The sequence below is a fragment of the Macrotis lagotis genome, chromosome X (genome assembly GCF_037893015.1).
Source record: "Macrotis lagotis isolate mMagLag1 chromosome X, bilby.v1.9.chrom.fasta, whole genome shotgun sequence".
Taxonomy (NCBI): Eukaryota; Metazoa; Chordata; class Mammalia; order Peramelemorphia; family Peramelidae; genus Macrotis; species Macrotis lagotis.
In genome coordinates this window covers 126461093-126475718 of record NC_133666.1, presented here as the reverse complement: position 1 = coordinate 126475718, position 14626 = coordinate 126461093, and the positions used below count along the sequence as shown (strand labels likewise).

Here is a 14626-nt window from a genome sequence, read left to right as displayed (position 1 = left end):
GAAGGCATAATGGATGAAATGTTGGGCCAGGAATCAGAAACACCAGAGTATAAATCTGGCCTTAGGTACTTACTATGTAACCCTGGATAAGTCACTTTACTGCTGTCTGCCTCAGTTTCCCCATCTGTAAAATGAGTATAATAATAATACCCACATTTCAGGTTTGTTGCAAGAATCAAATAAGGTAACATTTGGAAAGCCTTTATCCCAGTGACTAACAAGTACAAAGGAAAAACTATTTAAATATCTGCTATTATTGTTAGTCACAAAGAAGAGAGAAGGAAAATGTAGGAGAATAAGGATATAATGTACTTCACATGTCAGAAAATGTTGATATGTTGGTTTATAGAATAGATTTAGATTTAGAAGGGACCTCAGAGTCCCCATTCAATCTAATCCCTTCATTTTATACTTGAGGAAACTGGGACTCGAAGAGGGTTTAGAGATTTATCCAAGGTTATACAAAGTAAGTAGTATCAAGGATTGAACCCTTGTCTTATGACTCCCAAACCAGTGCTCTTTTCACTGATTCAGGAGACCTCCCTTGGTTTTGCTGTTCTTCCCACTCTCCACCCCTTTTCTTCTTTCTTCTTAAAAGAAAACCAAAAGAAAAAAAATACAACTTTGTTTCAAGGGATAGCTGGCTGTTTAGAGGAAAGGAGAGAGATCTATTTGGAAGTGATATGCAAATAAAAGATATCAAAAAAGATACAAAAAGGAGTGCCCCTTCTTTTAACTTAATCTTCTTAAAATTCATTTTTGTTACTTTGCTGACTCCTTAAAAAATTCTGTGAATTAACTTGTAATTTTTTGCAATAACCTGTGAATTAAAATCTATGCCTTTTCTTACACTGTGGTGTCAAAGAGTGTTGTAATTTCTTCATTTATAAATAAAGCCCCACTGATCTTTGCTGGCCCCCCCCCACCATGGGCTGCCTACCTCCAAAGCACCCTTCATCAGGATCATTGATTTAGAAGTGGAAGGAATCCCAATGGTCAGTGAGTGCAACTCTCAATTTTACAGATGAGAAAACTAAGGCCAAGTGACTAGCCTAATGTTGTGCAGATAGTTGGTACAGAACCAAGATATGAACTAAAGTTTTTCTGGCTCCAAATCAAGAGTCTTTCTCATAATAAATAATGGAGGGAATAAGGGAAAACTGGGACACTAATGCATTGATGGGGAAATTTTGAACTAATCCAACCATTCTGGAAAGCAATTTGGAAAGGACAAAAAAAAAAACTGTGCATATACCCTGAGATCCAGCAATACTAATACTAAATCTGTATCCTAAAGAGATCATAAAAAAGGGAAAGGGACCCACAAGGTACAAAAATATTCACAACAGCTCTTTTCATAGTGGCAAAGAATTGGAAATTGAGGGGATGCTCAGCAAGTGGGGAATGGCTAAACAAACTGTGGTATAGGAAAGTGATGGAATACTATTCTTTTTTTTAAGGTTTTTGCAAGTCAATGGGGTTAAGTGACTTGCCCAAGGCCACACAGCTGGGTAATTATTAAGTATCTGAGGCCAGATTTGAACTCAGGTACTCCTGACTCCAGGGTCAGTGCTCTATCCACTGCGCCACCTAGCTGCCCACAGAATACTATTATTCTTTAAGAAATCATGAGCAATTGGACTTCAGAAAAGCCTGGAAAGACTAACATGAACTGATGCTGAATGAAGTGGACAGAACCAGAAGAATACTGTACACATGAACAGCAACATTGTGTGATAATCAACTATGATGGACTTTGCTTCTCCTAGCAGTTCAGAAATCAAGGACAATTCTGAAAGACTTGTGATAGAAAATGCCAGCCACATCCAGAGAAAAAAACTATGGAGCCTGAATGCAGACCAAAAGATACTATTTTTCACTTTTTAAAACTTGTTTTATGATTTTTCTTTTCTCATGGCTTTTTCCCTTTTAATTCTTATTTTTCTTTTATAACATGGATATGGAAATTTTTAACATGATTGCACATGTATGACCTCTATCAGATTACTCACTGTTACAGAAAGGGAGAAGGGAAGGGAAGGAATAGAAAAACGTATAACTCAAAAGTTTATAAAGGGTAGGTGGCGCAGTGGATAGAGCATCAGCCCAGGAGTCAGCAGAATGTAAATTTAAATCCAGCCTCAGACATTTAATAATTACCTAGCTGTGTGACCTTGGGCAAATCCCTTAACCCTATTTCCTTGCCAAAAAAAAAAAAAAAAAGGAGCTTATAAAAAGTTGTGTTTAAAACTATCTTTGCTGGGGGGGTGGCTAGGTAGCATAGTGGATAGAGCACTGGCCCTGGAGTCAGGAGTACCTGGGTTCAAATCCGGTCTCAGACACTTAATAATTACCTAGCTGTGTGGCCTTGGGCAAGCCACTTAACCCCATTTGCCTTGCAAAAACCTAAAAAAAACCCAAAAAATCCTAATAAAATTATCTTTGCATGTAATTGTAAAAAATAAAACAAAATGACATTTTTAAAAAAAAAGATTATGTGATGTATAGTGAAGACTCATTATTAGTCTCTCTCTCCGGCTGTGTTGCCCAACAAGCCAGCAGTGTCACACTGTTGTTGTTTGTCCTTCCTTCTGGAAGAGGATCACGACATCAGGAATGTGTTGTTATGACATGCAGTGAATTACAGTTAAATGACAGGGACTGTTCAAAGTCACCAGACTCACTTTCTCCTCTAGTGCCATCTGGATCCAATAATCATATGGATCAGGTTGAATGGAGATGGCCCAGGATATAATGGGTGACTTTGGCTTTTTTTTTTAAACTAGGGTCTTTAAGAACTCTCAGTTTGACTGAGGCAATGCCCATTCAGTGATTAAGGCTAAGTAAGAAAGAAACAAGGAAGAGATGGGCCTCTTTAATCTAGTAAAAAAAAAAAAAAGTCAACCTGAGAGGGAAACCTCAGGGATTCTGATCTAAACAGAAACAATTGTAATTTATATTCACTCTTAACCAATCAGGACCCAAACAATGATCAAGTGGGACTTGGTCTGAGACTTTTTGTTGGTCAATTAATTAAAGCCACAGTAATCTGGGGTTTGTAAACTAGAAATTATCTTGCCTGGTTTGGGAGGGTTAGTTTTGGGGAGGATTTTTTTGGACTAGGTTAAAGGGACTCACTTCTGCCTCATTTCTTTCTTACCTAGTTTTTTTTTTTTTAGGTTTTTGCAAGGCAAATGGGGTTAAGTGGCTTGCCCAAGGCCACACGGCTAGGTAATTATTAAGTGTCTGAGACCGGATTTGAACCCAGGTACTCCTGACTCCAGGGCTGGTGCTTTATCCACTACGCCACCTAGCCGCCCCTCTTACCTAGTTTTAATCACTGGACAGTTAAACTGAGAGCTGTTAAAGATCCTAGCTTAAAAAAGCCAAGGTCTCCTACTGCATCCAGGGTCATCTCCAGTCATCCTGATCCATATCTGGCTGTTCGACCCAGATGGCACAAGAGGAGAAAATGAGGTTAGTGACTTTGCACAGTCCTCCCTCATTTAAATTCAATTCACACGCATGTCATGGCATCACATTCCTTTTGTCATAGAACTCTTCAAGAAAGGACAAACAACAAAAACAACTGTCTCTGTCAACTAGCCAATTGTTGGCCAGCTGGTTTCAGATGTTACCACTGACAGTCAATACCCCAGCCTGTATAATGAAACTTCCTGTGAATCTAAGAAAGACAGGGCAACAGAGTTTCAGATAGTATTACTTGAAACTGTTGGTTTGACAAGGTTTGACAGTGAGGACATGTAAGTGTACTCCTTACCACAAGATGGAAAGATATATTGAAATAAATGAGACATCCCAAAATTCTACTTGCTGGATATACATTAGTACAAATAGTGTTGACTAGTAAGAAGACATAACAGAAGTACATATGAAAGACTGAAGACAAGAATACTTTCATTATGTGCCAATACCTTCTCATGACGAAATTGAAAACAAATTTCACTAATGATAAACAAGGGTTCCATGTATTTTTTAGGTCCTTAGCTCGAAGTCACACATCAATTTATTGGTGACCAATGCAGGGTCAATCATAAAAATTAAATTTATCCCCAAGTCTAGATTAGTTGAGACAAGAGGAAAAAAAACTCAAGGTGATAGTTAACAGCTGAAGAAGAAAAAGTTGACTCTTAAGCAATTTAAAATCTTCACTTAATGGAAACTCTAGAAATTTTATCTAATAATAACAAAAACATAACTGAAGTCTAGAATGATTTCTGAATTCTGAAAAGTCTTTTTTTTTAAGTATGACAGCATGGATCCAATTAGCAAATTGCTTATAACTAAAAGGGATAATTGAAAAAATAGGTAACTGCTATATGTGATCATGAATGAATGCATTCTCCCATGCCATCTCACAGAAAATGTTAAAAAAAAAAACTTCAGGATCCAAACTCAGCAGACATTGCCATGGTAAGAACTAGAGATAGAAATGTAGAGCTGTCAAGGACTAGTTCTAAAGTTGGACATCAGAAGCTATCATAGCAGAAGTATCTTGGAAGAATTATTGAAGATCTTTAGAATGGAAAAAGGAGAGCAATACACCTAGCTGGTTTGTACAGCAGGAAACCTGAACACTCTACTTTTCACAAGTAAAAGAAACATATAGTAATATAGAAAACAAAATATATCAGAATTTTTAAATTCCCTTAATCAGAAAGTGAAAGCAAAAGTTTAAAGGTTAAGACAATATTTTAAAAAATCCATAAGTGATACAATTATGAGTGTAGGAGTCCACCTTACCCCATTTAAAAGGCATTACCTTTGTTAGATGAGGATATTAAATGAATCAATCAGAACAAGATGTGAATTGGAAGGCCTACACAACCTGAATCAAAGACATTTCAATTAAATGCAATGGGAAATATGTTCTGACTGGGGAAGAGATTTGTTCACACTGAGGACTGTATAAAAACAGGAACAAATGGAGAACCAGAGAGATTTCTAGGGTCTGAGGGTGGAGAGGAAAAAAGTCATAAAGAACTGAGTCAGCAGGAATTATCAGTCAATGAAAAAGAAAGAGAAACTAGTACTGAGCTAGTGGAAGAGGAGACTAGAAAGTTGTATAGCTGGATAAGCTCCATAATTACTGGCTCAACTGCTTTTCAGAGGTGCCCAATTTACTAGCAAGGCACTTGAGCAACTTCATCTCAGATCATTTTTCCTAGCAGAAGGTATCCATATTTATTATAAAAGGTACTCTTAAAGAATCACATATCTACTACAAAATGGAGTAGGCTCCATAACATATACCATGTATTTTGTATTTTTTTTTGTATTTTGTATTTTGTATTCATGGTTTATTCACATACTACAAATAAATAAAACAAACCCAATTATAGTGAGAATACTAAAATGTTTGATGCCTATATGAAAATTTTTTCTCTATTTAAAATGAATCCTGAAAACACCAATGTCAAGAAAAATTCATACAAAACAGGGGTTTTTCAGGAAATCAGTTCAAATTCATTATTTTCCTTATTGTTTAGATTGTATAAATCCTTTATTGTTTCTCAGAAACAGAACTTACATACACTTTGAGTTGAACTAACATATACTATTGAAAATTTAATGAATATGGATGACATCAAACTAGGTAGCCCCACTAAAAAAATATTGTGGAATATTTCTCTTTGATATAAAAATATCATTTGAATTCAATAAGTACATCCTTAAAATATGCTAAAGCAAAATAGAGACCATAGTCTCTCAACTTGAACCCCCATTTCATATTGAATCTAGATGAAGGTGAAACCTTTAAATACCTTAAATCCTCCAGGCAAAACACAAGGATAAAGATATGGTTGTATATAATGAGCCTTACTAGTCTTACTAGCATTCTGAAATTAAAGCTGGCAGGAATATATTTGAGGCAATTAATAGTTATGCGATAACACCAGTCTAGTGTATCCATTTGGAATTATAAAAATGGAACATGAAGATTTGGAAAGTAATCTAACAAAATCCCATTACAATCCCAATTACAATAGCAACACAATGTAGAGCACATCACCCTAAGTCAGCTATAAAACAATAATTCCAAGCAAAAAAGAAGAAAGGAGACTGCTAGATATTCTTAAAACACATGACAAGTCAATAATAAAAAAAATACTTTTAGAATAAGTAGACACCACTTCACCAAGGTATAGTAAGGCCTGTTAACTAGTACACATCATTGGATTTACCAAATGTAACTGAAAGAACTTGACTATAAAGTCTATAAATGACTAAGATTCAAGAGTAGAATCAAAAAAGTCTTCCAAAGACAACATTGTGTATGAACTCAAAACAACAATATGTCCACAAAGAAATGTTGAATAAGTGACTGGGTCATTCACATTTGTCTATAATGACAATTTAGAGACAGGCCATTGCTACCCAAAATTATTCAAGGAGTATTCTTAAGAAGCCTGCATTTAGTGATTCATGTAGATTATGCAAGGAAACAGTAGAAACGGTCTAATATATCATTTCAGGTCGAAAAATCTGCCCCCTTAACAACTACTTAGCAAGACAACCTGTTAGAGTAAAAATGAAGAATTCAATAGTCTGTACTGGAATCAGACCATTATCAAAGCTGAACATAATTATGTTATGAACATAATATAGATTCATAAAAACATAAGAACAATGTTTTTAATAGATGGGTTATTGTGAGTATCAAATCAGATCAAATGAGATAACATGTGAAGTGCCAGACAACCTTAAGGCATATTATTATTGTGTCATATAATCTCTAAACCATATGAGAGAAAAAATTTTCAAAGTACAGAGAACCTAGGAGAGGAGATCAAAATCATGTGGGAGCAAGATAAGGTACAAATCATTCTTGTTATCATGACTGCTACTGGAATTATCCACAGAATGCTTTCAGTGAGCCTACAATGATGAAGTTACATCCTGATATTTTTATTCAACAACAGATAAAGTTATTTTATCCAGCTGTGCAAGAGTCCAGAGAACCACAAATTTTATCAAACAATATCAATGGTTTATGTCCCAGATAGTTTTCATTTGACAAAAATGTGAGACAAATGAGATGAGACAATAACAGCAGCAGTAGCAACAACAATAATAACCAACAAAAATTTAAAAATACACACAAGAAGATCAGAAAAGGATACAAATGAATAGGACATTTTATATAATTTTGCTTAAATTAACCTATACATTTTTAGAAACTATAAATAATTTAAAGTTTATGCATCTATGTGGGAGCTTTCAAAAATTGTTTATTTTAACATTTTATTGATATTTACTAAGTTTAGGATAAAATATTTTTAAAATTAATACTTACTTAAAATCTTTGTGATAAATGTGGTATGCTAGTTGTAAGAGATAATTCAAAAATGTTCTCAGTAGTAAAGTGGTAAATGGAGAGTGAATTTCTTCAACTGAGATATTATTATTTTCTAAAATAAGAAAAGAAAGTTGAGGAAAACTTAGCAATATGCCAGTAAACTATTTTAGGGCCCTCTGCTTTCAAACTTATAGTCCTGGAACACTATTAAAGGAAAATTCAAATGAAGCTGTTTCTCTTAGTAAATACTAAGTCAATATCAAGATGCTATAACAAAGACTGAGCAGATTCAGTAAAGATTGTTCAAGATTTTGTCTTTATTAATTCTTTTTTTGGAGGGGGGTTAAGTGACTTGCCCAAGGTCACGTGGATAAAGTGAGCATTAAGTGTTTGCAGCTGAATTTGAACTCAGGTCTCTCCTGACTCCAGGGTTGGTGCTCTATTTACTGTGCGACCTAGCTGCCCCTCTATTAATTCTTAATCCAGGACTATTTCAGTTAGATTAATAATTGATCATTTATAAGGGAATAAACTAAGTCAGTAACACTGGCAGGGATACCTTCAACATTTGTGATTTTCTGGACTCTTGCACAACTGGATAAAATAACTATTATTTATTGTTGTTGAATAAAAATATCAGGATGTAACTTCATTATTGTAGACTCAAAGATCATGGCCCAATTTGGGTTCCATCTCCATCAGGAAGTCTTTCCTGGTTACTGAATGACTTATATTTTTGTTGAATCACTTGCAGTCTGTGCAGCAAAATCTTGCACTTTCATGTTGCTCACTGCCACATCACAAGTATTGAAGCATGTGTTTCTATGCTTCACAGAGAACTGGACCTGCAGTCAGAAAGACCTAAAGACACTAACCAGGGGACTCTGGGCAAGCCACTTAATTGCTGTCAGTGTCAGTTTCCTCATCTATAAAATGGGAATAAAAATAGTACCTAATTCCCTTGTAAGGATGAGATAGTATTTGCAAACTACTTCACAAACCTTAAAATGCTATATAAATACTAGCTATTATTATTATTATTGTTTTTTGGTTTTTTGTTAGTTTTTCGTTAGTTTTTTTGCAGGGCAGTGGGGTTAAGTGGCTTGCCCAAGGCCACACAGCTAGATCATTATTAAGTGTTACCACCTAGCCGCCCCCTATTATTATTATTATTATTATTATTATTATTATTATTACTGATCTTTATCTCTCTAAATATATTAAAGCCAGAGATCATGGTATTTCTATAACCTGCCACCCACAAAGTTTTCCTCAGCAGCCATCAGTAAATACTCAAAGGAGGACTCTTGATTCCAAGGTTATATCATATTATACTTTAATTTTATTACTTCAAATTAAAAACCACAAGGCACCAGTACTAACCACTTAATACTCTGTCCATATCAGCAAGAGTTATTTTACTGTGGTGAAGTTTGCAATCCTTTAGAAATCTCCAGAACTGAAGTTTTGTCATCAGGAAGGTGTTGTCAAGAGAATGATCACATCCTAGGCTGCTGTAAAAACTATAGATTCTTCGTAATTCTGAAATATTTCTCAAAATAGCAAATTCTGCCTGAAGGGAAGAAAATGAATCCTGTCTCAGTCTTTTTTTAATGACAGCAATATTATCAAACTTACCCTACTTTCTAAGCCAACTTAAAAAAACAATTGAGTCAAATCAATAAGTATTCATTAAAGCGCTTAGATTTTGTTGGGCACTGCATGCAGTGTGCTAAGAGTTGAGGATACTAATACCAATGAAAAGAAGGATAGTCCGTGCCCTTAAGAATATTCTAATGGGAGACGGCTAGGTGGTGCAGTGGATAGAGCACTGGCCCTGGAATCAGGAGTACCTGAGTTCAAATCCAGCCTCAGACACTTAATAATTACCTAGCTGTGTGGCCTTGGGCAAGCCACTTAAACCCATTTGCCTTACAGAAAAAAAAAACTAAAAAAAAAGAATATTCTAATGGGGGAAGGCAACTTATAAAAGGTAGATAGATAAACAGATAAATAAACCAGCTATTTATAAGACACCAAGTTGCAAATTGGTGCAACACTCAAAATATTCTGTCAAATTTGAGGGCAAATTCTTCCTGGGGAAATAAAAATTCTTATACTAATTCTTTATAAAGACATAAAGAACATCTTAAAAATAATTAAAATGAGAAAATGTTTTAAATTGATTCATTTTAATGATCCTTTTAGTAAGACATCATTAATGTACAATATAATCATCACTTAAATTGTCCAACAAGAAAATATTACAAAATACCCTGAAATGTTGACATTTAGAATGTTAATAAAGTTCATAACTTCAAAAGCAGATTCAAGATAATAAAGCTTGATTAGAAATGATGGATGCCATGTATTTATAAATTTTATAGCTAAATATGGCAAGGCTAAATTAGGTCAGAAATTTAGATGTACTAAGTTAAAGAGGTATTATAATTCTGTTCTAGAAGTAAATCTGAAAGGATCTTAATTATACATAACATTTGATTTTTAATTGGAAGGGACCTTACAGATTATCTGGTGAGTCAAATGCTTTAATTGTATTTAGGTGAGAAACAAAGTGGCAAGAAGCCTGTTCTCAAGGGACTCCATATTCACCTGTGATCTTTAGCAGGGCTATCAGTCTGAACCTTAGGGAGTCAAAGGTATTAGAGGTATCTTCTCAGTTTGCCTCATTCTCTGCAATCTTGGGATGAGGCTATGGAACTGGATCTGGTCATGACTTTAATCCATCCTCTGAGGACCTAGGCATCACAGTCATCATCTGGTACTAATCAGATGAAGCCAGGAGGCTGTAGAAGTTCAGTCTGGCCTAGAAACCCTAACATTACTTACTGACCTACATACACACACAGAGTTCCCTCTACCCACTGCCATCACACCTCTGCCTTTGGAGTGTGGTCAGTTATGGAAGCTGATACAACTGCCCTTAGATAATAAGGTAGTGCACAGTCATTACCTTGGAGAGTAGGAGCCTTGTACAATTTTTTTCCCCATTCCATGACAAATGAACTTTCATTTCCTGTTTTTCTTATCCCTCTTATTCAGTCACTACCTACTAAGAATAAAAATCTCTTCTCATTGCTACTCTCAAGCTCTATTCACATTTTCCCTTTCCCCTTTATTTTCTCTGTTCTCTTGTTCCATTGGTCCCTCTGTAACTCAGCATTCCTGATAATAAACCCTCTTTCATATAAGATTTCTTCACCTAATACTTTTTTCCCATCATCTTCAGGTAGCAGAGACCTGCTCCCCTCTAGAAGACAGTACTAATCTACCTTTTCCATCATGAAGTTCATCTTCATTCTTGCCCCTTGACACCCTGGGTCAGTAGAAGGAATAAGCACACTTTACTTCTCATCGCTACTTTAAGATCATTCCTTTGCCACCATAATTTCCATCCTTTCCTCCTTTGAGTTTCACTAAATCTATCTCTTCCCTCTTTTATAGCTAGGATACTAGGAAAAAGGCACCTATGCTTTCACTTTCCTCCACTCACTTCTCCACCTTTTGTAATGTGGCCTGTAATTTCACCACTCCGTAGAACACTCTCCAAGTTTAATATTGATCTAATTAACTGCTAAATCCAAAGGCTCTTTTTTCCTCAGTCCTCATTCTATCACTTAACTTTCAAAATAAGGGCAAAGGGAAGAAGTTACAGAGGCTGATTTCAGTTCAAAAAAAAAAAAAGGAAAAACATGGTTGCTGTAGCCAGCTCAAGCTGCAGATAAATGAACCCTAGCCAAATCAATCCAGGACACACCATCTCAGCCAAGTAAAGAATGTTTGGATGGTGGAAATTCAAAAAGATCTAATGGAGCCTCCTATTTTCAAAATCAATAAGACAATAAGGAAAAGTTGAAACACAAACACACAATATATATATATGTATATATATATGTATATATATATATACATATATATATATATATATATATATGTATATATATATACATACAGCCTCACACAATGAGTTCTGGTAGCCTTCTGGAGCTCAGAGTTGTTCTTACACATCTTGGCCAATATGAAGGAAAGAGTGAGTTCCTCCCCCTCCAGCCAATCAAAAGGTCCCTCTTCACCATGCAATAAAGAGGAGAGGGAAAACTGTGAAGTGACCTTCCATTCCATGGTGTCACATGCTGCCAGAAGTAGACTCCCCCAACTCCTTCATGCACAAGCTCCAAAGACTGAGCCCTCGTTGATTACTCCCCCATTACCATGGGAATGAGTGATAGCCCTCACAGAGATTAGTTGTATTTTTAAAAGAGAAAACATATTGATTTAATTCTTTGTATGGTGAAAATTTCAGGCAGCTATAACAAAATATAGCAAAGAGGGACAAGCAATGTGGAAGAAAATATATTGGAATATTCTGTTAAACAGTGAGGGCAGCCTTGTACCTGAATTAGTCCCTTCTTCCCCCAAAATGATTTTTGCATTCAAAATATCTTTCCCACATCTTTTTTGTTTTTTTTTTTGCAATGCAGTGGGGTTAAGTGACTTGCCTAAGATCACACAGCTAGTAAGTATCAAGTGTCTGAGACCATATTTGAACTCAGGTTCTCCTGAATCTAGGCTGCTGCTGCTGCTGCTCTATCCACTGTGTAACTTAGCTACCCCACCCCCCATGGAAATCAAAATTCTCTAAAAGCTCCAAACAAAACATATTTCACCATGGTTTCCATGGCCCTAGTAGGAGGAGAGCTGATATTAAGAAAGGAAGAAAACAGAATAGAGCAAGCACAGCAGCCATTTATTTGAGGAAATTTTTTAAAATGTCAAGAAATGAATAGGATCTTTTTTTTTCTCTTCCAAGGGCAGCAAAAAGGTTTTTGGTTCCTTTAAGGAGAAATTAATCACAGATGTGGGAGACACCTAAAAGACTCTGCCTAGGTCACAATTTTACCCTATGGTCAGGTCCAGGTGAAAATCTGGTTGGTCTTGTCATTTCATCCAAAACATCAGTTCACTCAAAGAGTATAACTGATTTTAGAAGCTGAATTAACCAATGCCTTATGAATACTACTTCATAATCATTTGTTAACTTGAACTGAAATATTGCATAGGCCATTATAAAGGCAGATCTTGTAGATATGGCATCTAAGAATTGAGAACTGGTATTGATGAATTGGAAATTTTCAAGTATTCATGTATATTCTAGTATGGTTAGAATGCTGTCCTGTCTGGTTGGAATGGATTATCTTCAGGTTTCAGAAATCTATGGAAAATACATAACTCACTGCACTGGCATATCTTTAAGATTTTTTAACTTGGCATTTTTGAGTTTTTAATAGCAAAAATTTTCAAGAAAGCATTTTTCATAAGAATTATAATAACAATATAATTTAATTAAATGGGGGAAAGTATATGAAAATGGTTATATAATATATAATTTTTTACCTGTTTCTTTTCTTCAGGTCTGTCTTTTGGAGGATACATGTCTAACAACAAATTCAGATCAAGTTCAATGCTTGACCCTAACACAGAATTGCTTGTACTGCCATCAAGTTTTCTGATAATCTCTACCAAATTAAAAAATAAATATCATATTATGTTTTGTAAAAACAATATAAAACATTTTAAGTGTTTTTGTGAAAGAACCTTGGACAAGTGTATTCAAGAAATTTAGATGAAATCTGTTATTAAGGAAAGCACTGATCCCTTTATCTATTAAATGAATATAGGCAGATAGAAATTTTGGTACCAAAGTGGATTGATTCAAACCCCACCCCACCCCATTGATAATGATTCCTACCAGCATTAACTGCAGATTCTGGGCAAACACTATCCTCTTCTGTGTCTGCATCAACATGAAATGATGGAAACTCTGCTATGTGGTCATCGGCAAACTGTCCTTCATAAACACGTCCATTTTTGAATGTTAACCTGCCCTACAAAGAAAAAAAATAACTTTTTTCAATCTTAGAAAATTTAATCGAGAAAATAATGATGACTGTTAAAATTATTTTTTAATATGTTCTGAGGTATAATACAGTGTCTTCCACTTTTAATTTAGTTTTAATTTAGGATGATAGCACCTTGTATGTTGAAATCGAAGGATGTTTATTTTTTGCATGTTTAATTAAGTTCAGTGTCCTTTAATCTGTGGTTAATTAGTTCAACTGGATAAAAAAATGGTGCAAAGGCCAGGAGCTCTGTCATTAATTTTATTCTACTATATAGACATACCCTCACACCTAACACAGACCATGCATGGATTATGTCAATCAGTTAGTCAATAGGAAATCAATCAATGGGCATTTGTTAAATGCCTGCTCCGCCAAGTGCTGAGCTAACATGAAAGGCAAAAGGCAGTTCCTACTCTCAAGGACCTCACAGTCTATTGAAGGGAGTTATATACATTGAAAATCATCAATATATGGAAAACACTAATATTAAATGGGATCAGGAAAGGCTTTCTATAGAAGGTGGGATTTTAGCTGATACTTGAACGAATCCAGGAGGTAGAGATGAGGAGGGAGGGCATTTCAGGCTAGGAGAAAATCAATGAAAAAAATGAAAAAAGGGATTTTAGCATTAGATGGGAACCCAAAGCTCTTCTAGCTCAAATTTCCTGAAGAAGAGGAAATAAAGACCCTGAAAGATTGGTTAAATTACTTGCCCATGATTAAAAAGTCATCACTGGCACAGTCAGAGTAGAGTACTCATTCCAGTAGAGTACTCATTGGTCTTTCTACTATACCATCCATGATGCCATTCCATAAGGAAAGCACATAGCTTGCTAAATTGGATGTAAACTAGAATCACATGATTAAATAGCCTTCATTCTTTCCAAATGTTAACTTGCAAACTATTTTTTGTGCATTTGAAAACATCTTTTACATGATAACTCCTCATGTAAAATGAGGCATTTGGCGGCAAATGGTATATCATTATTATGTTTCAAATGTTTTGCTTTTAAAATGTGATTTTCACAAGTCTACTCACAAAACCATGTTTCTTATTGGAAACCCATTCTCCATCATACATCGCACCACTGGCATAGAAAAACTTTCCATGACCATGACGGTCTCCATTTACAAACTCTCCTACATATTCATTTCTCAAAGGATATTGAGAGATAGGGATTCTCTTTAGAAACCAAGTATGTGTTCCAAATCCATTCTGAAAATGAAAAGAAAATCATTTACAGGAATTTTCAAAGAGGTCCTTTATTTTCCCCCATGCCACAATTAGATATCAAAACTTTTTGGAACCTGTTCTGTGATTTCATTCATAGAGGGAATTACCTCTGTTAGTAAAGATCAGTAACTGTTCAGCATCTTTTGG

General features: G+C 35.2%; 1 protein-coding gene across 5 annotated transcripts in view; it reads right to left on the bottom strand.

Moving 5' to 3' along the window:
* Positions 1 to 14626, bottom strand: part of RSPH10B (radial spoke head 10 homolog B) — a 68016-nt gene that overhangs the window by 27613 nt on the left and 25777 nt on the right. For all 5 annotated transcript variants that reach the window (XR_012471519.1, XM_074200913.1, XM_074200915.1 and 2 more), the window contains 5 exons: positions 14285 to 14461; positions 13092 to 13227; positions 12737 to 12858; positions 8705 to 8894; positions 7319 to 7433 (listed from right to left, as the gene is read on the bottom strand). Coding sequence is in view for 4 of the 5 variants with exons in the window: in XM_074200913.1 (XP_074057014.1) it covers positions 7319 to 7433; positions 8705 to 8894; positions 12737 to 12858; positions 13092 to 13227; positions 14285 to 14461 (740 nt within the window). In the remaining variant the exon portion in view is untranslated. The remainder of the gene's footprint in view (positions 1 to 7318; positions 7434 to 8704; positions 8895 to 12736; positions 12859 to 13091; positions 13228 to 14284; positions 14462 to 14626) is intronic.